Genomic DNA, 7,148 nt, shown 5'->3' on the forward strand with positions numbered 1-7,148 from the left:
AATAATTTTTATTTCATTCAAAAGAAAAAATTAAGTATATATTTTTCATTTTTATTATTATTTCATTTTTTTTTCTTTTCTTTATACTAATTTTTAAAGTTTATAATACATAAAAATACAAAAAGAAAAAATACATATTGTACGTAAAGATTGTTCCCAAATATTGGCATTGCATAAAAAACATACTACGTTCATATAAAAAAAATTAAGGTGGCGTTTAATTGGAGGTAATGAAATGAAATGGAATAGAAAGGAATCAATTTTTATTTTTATTACTTTGTTTGGTTGCATATAAAAATATTGAAATGTTATTCCAATGGAATGGTCTTTCTACTATTTTGGTGGAATGACTATTCTATTTTAAAATGGAAAGAAAGATCATTCCAATGAATGATGAGAAAAAATTTAATAATTTTTTTATCAATTTTTTTATGCATTTCAAATTTTATTCTTCCATATATATATTCTTATTCTCATTCGTATTCTTATGATTTCATTCCTCCAAATCAAACGCGACCGAAGTGAATTGATTTGGTTTGGTTTGAGCTACTGGCGAGAATTCTTAACCGTCACTAGAAAATCATAAACAGCTGGTCGAAACCATTTTCACTGAATTTATTTTGTCCAGTTTCATAGGATTCGGTTCGATTGAATGTTCAGAACCATTATAAATTATGAACAACCCTACCAGCCATTTATCTTTCTCAAAAGGGTGCACTTGACCTGCCTATACCATTTGCAGATACAATTAATCTAAACTCCTTTCATTAATGTATTATTATAATGCTAATTAAGCTAGCTAGCTATATATAATAAATATCATGTCACCATCTATATATACACACACAACATAAACGCATTTTGCTTTTGTGTCATCGATTCGATGGTAATAAATAAAAAAATTTAGAATGATGGTGTGGCCACTATGATATATTTGATTATGAAACATGCATGTAGTTATGGATAAGTTTTCAGATTCATAGATGAGAAAGATGTGGAAAAGAGAGAAGAGTAAGAGAGATTTAATTGGATGATTAATTCGGCGCAATAAACAAATAGAGTTAATTAAAGCACTCATCCTTAATTTAAACAAGGTCAATTATCTAAACATCCATTAAGGGCTTTTACAAAAATATTAAATTTTGGGCAAAAATTTATAACATTACTGTCATAAAGAATTTTATAAAAATACTATTTTTTTTTTTATATAAAATAACCATAAAACAACAAAACAGAATAATTTAAAATAATAGTAGAACAATTAAAAAAACAACCGTCGAACAACTGTACAAATTTAACACAGTACAAATTATAAAACTTACACAGTATTTTTTGAAAAAAAAAATACATTATTTTTGAACAAAATTCCACAACAGTAAAAAATTAAAAAATTAAAAATTTAAGTATGTAGTGTAAAATTTTCAAACATTAAACATATTTTGTGGAGCATAGTTGGCACCAAAATTGGCCCAAGCGATTTGAGAGCCTTGAGAGAAAAATTAAAATTGAGTTTTTTATTACAAAAAAAATTATCAATTAATACTTCATAAATTTTAAAATAGACAAGAATTTTAGAATCATATGTATTCGGACACAAGATTTTATCATGTTTTCTTTTTGTAAGTGCATATTTGTTCTTATAAATATTTATTATGTATACCATACTTTATAAAAAATATATTTATTATATTATATATAAATGGATGATAAAAAAAAAGATAATTTCAAAAAAAAAAAAAAACACACACACACACAAAAAAAAATTACAAAAATACGCATGTAGGAATTTTAGATATTTTTACGATTTTTATGATTTTATTTACAATAAATACAATTTTTTGATGTATTTTTATGCTGTACATTTGTTGATTTTTTGTTATTCGTATGTTATTTTCTGTTGTCGTTTGGATTTTATTTTTCTATAACTTTTATGTAATTTTCTTGTTGTTTTTCTGTTGTTTAAAGAAAACCGTAAAATGTAAAAAAAAAAAAAAAAAAAAAAAATCTTTAAACGTAAAAATATAAAAATTTTACAAAAAATAGTATTTTATGTAACTATCCCTAAAAATGATATATAGGGAGCTTGTGCAATGACCCAAGCTGCCATATGCTTGGGCCGACCTTGTGGGGCAAGGTGCCTAGTACATTTATGACATGTCGTTTTAGAATTAGTTAACGGTTTCTTTATGATTTTTATTAAATTAAATTAAATAGGATCGATTCAATATTGAATTACACCAATAATGATATTATACTTCATAAGAGTGCTAAGCACCATAAATGCCTATAAAAGTTTTTCCCAGTTTTCTCACATTGATAATTCATATTTGTTATTCACCTATTGTGACTATACATAGATTGCCCAAAAATAATTTCAAGTTTTCAGAAAACTTGTTTAAATAGATGAAATGCATATTTTTCTTAGAGATATTTACAGGTTGTTTGGTTGTATTATAAGTTTTGAGAATTGTATTTTTAAAAGTAAAAATAGAAAAAAAAATTATCATTTTAAAAATTTAATAGTATTTGACTAATATTTTCTAAAAGCAATTTCTAAATATTGTTATACTAAAAAAGAATACTTCAATATTCTACACTATACCACGATATGAAGCCCAGCCCCACCTTGCACTTGGGATCCAACCCCAGACCCTGACCCCAGACCACGGGGCTTGGGACACGAATCCAGGCCCAAGGCACGGACCTGAACCTAGGACCCCACCTCGGCCTTGCCCTGGGACCCGAAACTAGACCTGTACCCCAAACCCTGAACTCGGACTCGGCCTCGGACCGGGACTCAGATCACCGACCCCGACCAGCATAGATCCAAACCTCGACCCGGACCCAAACATTGACCCGACCTAGACCCGGCACGTAACCCTACCCCAGGACTCAAACCATGAACTTGGACCAAAATCTGAATCCCAAACCCCAACCCAGACCTCGGTCTCGGTCTCGAACACTGGCCCCAGACCCAGACCCATACCTGGATATGTGAGAGAAAATATAAAAAAGAATATGTGTTTGACAAAAAGATAAAAATTATTTTTGAAAATAAAAAACAACACTTTACTATTTTCTAATTTTTAGTTTTTTTAACTCTGTTTTGAGAAAACTTTTTTTAAAAAAAATTTGGCCAGATGCTCCTTATTAATTTTTAAAAGTTATTTTCTAGTTTTAGAAATTGAAAATAAATTTTAAGTTATGAAGTCAAACATATTCCTTAAAATTGTAGAACTCTAAACAAATTCCAACACCCAAAATATTTAATAAATAATTTATCTACTACTCAAATGGTAAATACTGTATTATTCTACTACTTAAGAGCATCTCTAATAGTAGCATTCTTTAAGAATGTTAAAAAATTTCACATCACTTAAAAATATATTATTTTATTTTATCTTTTTTTCACATTATTTTTTATACTTTTTGTTCTAAAATGATCCAATGGTAAGCATCTCTAAAAATTATTAAAATAATAATATATTATTATTATTTATAATATATATTAAATAAATAAATTTTCTTACTTTATGATAAAATAATAATAAAAAAAATAAAAAAGAGAAGAAATAAAGAATGCTATGGTATGATATTCTTTTTATTCTAATAATAAGCATCAATTAAAAAATAGTAAGAATATATTTATGTCATCTAACATTTTTCATAACATCCCCAATCTCTAAATACCCTAATTAGGCTTCTATTATCTATTATCTATTCCACTTTTTCCTTTCTTTCTTTCTTCTTTTTTTTTTTTTTTTTGGAAATCAACCACTTTTTCCTTTCATATATACGAAATGATTTCGATAGCCTAACAATAAAATATAAAATTTGTTTTTCCCTTCTCTCCCACCTACTCTCTCCTATACCATCTACACGTAAGAATATATTCAATTTTTTATCTCTATATTTTGCTATATATATCCACTTAAATGAGACTTTTATATTTGCCAATGAGAAATTCTTATATTTACCAAATGAGAAATTCTAAGTGACTTCAAGATGTCAAGTAGAGTGTCATACTATTATACATATTAATATCGGATCTCATATATTTAGATTTGATAGATAATATAAAAACCACTAATTATAAAATACTACGTTCATATGGTATTAGACAGTTTAAAATATTAATAACAATGTTGTTACCAAATATTACAGACAATTGAGTTTAGTTTTCTTTCAATTAGTTAATTAATTTTACTAAGAGAACATCACTCCCTTTAATTTATTTTTAATTGTTTTATATTCAAATATTTATAAAAGTCATTGAAACAATTATATTATTTTTGTTTTTGAGAAGTATTTATGACCAAAAAATTATAATTAATTTTTAAGCATTTTATAATAAACTTCGATTGAATTTAAAAAGTGAAATTATTTATAAATTTTATGAAATGTAGAAGCTAGAAGATATAATAAAAACTAAATAAATAAATTGAAGATAATATTATTTTGTTAAATTAAAATTTGACTTGCAATAATGAGCTTGATGGGATGAATATAATTGAATATTGTTAAAATTATAAAAGGTATACACAGATATTTAAAAAGAAATATAAAAAGTATAATAGTTATATATACAATAAACATTTTTGCAACTTTGTTCCTCAAAGATAAAATTACTGATAAGACATGTTTGGCTATGTGTTAATTAAAAACAGAACACTGGGCCAATCATTATATATATTTTAAATAAGAGTCTCTTTAAATAATGTCATCACATAGACATCCATAAAAAAAATCCCCAAACAAACAAAGAATAAATAAATTATTTAATTAAATAGAAAGAAATAAAATAATCCCATGACGTTAAAATGACTAAAATAAAGAGGCTAACATTAGCAGGAACCACCTAAGCAAGGAAATGCATGAACCCAACCCCAACCCCAACTTGGACACAAACTAAAGAGAGAGAACATCTCAGCCCCAACTCCTATATATATGTCCTCACTATCCTCTCATTTTACTCACTACTCACTCCCCCTCACTTCCAAGAGCGAGAGCGAGAGAGAGTGAAACACTTATACATATATAATTATCCCACATCGATAGCGAACTCCAAATCAAACACCTTCTCCACTATAAAAGAAAGAAAAGAAAATGCCTTCTTCTTTTTGTGCCGATCAAGTTAAGATGATCTCCAACTGCACCGTCTTCCCCGATGAAAAGTCAACAATGGAAGACCTCAAACTCTCTGTCTCCGACCTTCCTATGCTCTCCTGTCATTACATCCAGAAGGGTTGCCTTTTCACTCGTCCTCCATTCCCGACGGACTCCGTAATCGAGCTTCTTAAGCAAGGTCTATCTCAAACACTCTCTCGATTTCCCCCTCTCGCCGGGAGGATGACGACAGATTCCGATGGTCACGTTTTCATCACGTGCAACGACGCTGGTGTCGACTTCATCCATGCTAATGCTGGGCAATTATTCGTCCGGGATGTTCTGGGAGCCACCCAGGTGCCAGATTGCTTCAAGGAGTTCTTCACCTTCGATAGGACTGTCAGCTACATGGGTCATTTCAAGCCCATCTTGGCCGTACAGGTAACTGAGCTAGCCGACGGGATCTTCATCGGTTGCTCTGTTAATCACTCCGTTATGGACGGAACCTCGTTCTGGAACTTCTTCAACATCTTCGCCGACGTCTGTAGAGGCGCGAAGAGGATAACTCGGCCTCAGCCGGATTTCACCCGGGACTCAATTCTTATTTCACCGGCGGTTCTGAAATTGCCGGAAGGTGGGCCCAAGGTCACCTTCAATGCCGACGCGCCATTGAGGGAGCGAATCTTCAGTTTCAGTAGAGAAGCGATTTTGAAACTGAAAGACGTTACGAACAAAAACAGCACTAAAAACGTTGATTGCCAGCTCAGCGCGGTTGAGATTTTGGGGAAGCTGAGCAACGACACGTTCGGACAAAACGATAACAATAATGGGACTAAAGTCACATCCATCATTGAGAATTGGCTAAAAACGTCAGTTTTGACACCGACCGATTCTACCAAAACGACGATTGAGATTTCGTCGTTTCAATCACTCTGCGCACTCCTCTGGCGCGCGGTTACACGTGCTAGGAAGTTGCCTATCTCGAAAACGACAACGTTTAGAATGGCGGTCAATTGTCGCCACAGGCTTCAGCCCAAGTTGGATCCATTCTACTTTGGAAACGCAATACAGAGCGTTCCCACTTACGCGTCAGCCGGGGACGTATTGTCTAGGGATCTACGCTGGTGCGCGGAGCAGATGAACACAAACTTGAAGGCCCACGATAGCGGAATGGTGCGCCGCTTCGTAGAGGAATGGGAAAGCAACCCCAGGTGTTTCCCGCTTGGAAACCCCGATGGCGCATCGATCACTATGGGTAGCTCCCCGAGATTCCCTATGTACGACAACGATTTTGGGTGGGGACGACCTCTCGCGGTTCGGAGTGGCCGGGCTAACAAATTCGACGGTAAGATCTCGGCGTTTCCAGGAAGAGAAGGATCGGGGACCGTTGATCTTGAGGTGGTTTTGTCGCCTGAAACCATGGCGGCTTTGGAGTCAGATTCGGAGTTCATGCAGTACGTATCAAGCTAGATTAAGTGACTTCTCTCTCTCTCTCTCTATGGGTTAGTGGTGTTTGACTTAGTTTAAGAGTGGTTTTTTTGGAGAACGATGAAGGGGTAGTAATCGGATGCGACATGGTTCAATGGTTCTTTTGTGTGTACACATTGTAGATGATGACGTGTATTATGTAAGGACCGTTTGATTTCCTGCTTTGGGGTAATACTGTGTATTTAGTAATTAAAATAAGGATGTGTTGGACGGTGTTGATTTGGTCCTGGTGGGTTGGGGGATGTTTCTACTTTTTGTGACATAATTTTCTACTTTTAAATATAATCAAGTCGTTTTGTTCTGCTATTATTTTAGCTTTCTCTTAACTTCTGATTATTATTATTATTATTATTATTATTATGATTATTATTATTATTAAGAAAAGCCATGCAAATATATAGAAACTAAGTCAATAAGGAAAGAAAAACGACAAATTTTCTTATTGGTTAAAGTGAGTGATTTGGTTATTGCATAAAAGTATACTCAAATGAAGAATAAAATAAACAAAATAAATTTAGAAGGTTAAGGTTTATCTATAGTTTATACTTATTTCT

At 31.9% G+C, this 7,148-nt stretch overlaps 1 protein-coding gene across 1 annotated transcript; it reads left to right on the forward strand.

Annotated features, from left to right (window-relative positions):
* Window positions 1-4,433: 4,433 nt before the first annotated feature.
* On the forward strand, window positions 4,434-6,903 carry LOC115705716 (uncharacterized acetyltransferase At3g50280). The gene has a single exon (XM_030633130.2). The coding sequence runs from the start codon at window positions 5,107-5,109 to the stop codon at window positions 6,574-6,576; it is 1,470 nt and encodes a 489-aa protein (XP_030488990.1). The 5' UTR covers window positions 4,434-5,106; the 3' UTR covers window positions 6,577-6,903.
* Window positions 6,904-7,148: the final 245 nt, after the last annotated feature.

Source organism: Cannabis sativa, chromosome 1 (genome assembly GCF_029168945.1).
Source record: "Cannabis sativa cultivar Pink pepper isolate KNU-18-1 chromosome 1, ASM2916894v1, whole genome shotgun sequence".
NCBI classification, from domain to species: Eukaryota; Viridiplantae; Streptophyta; class Magnoliopsida; order Rosales; family Cannabaceae; genus Cannabis; species Cannabis sativa.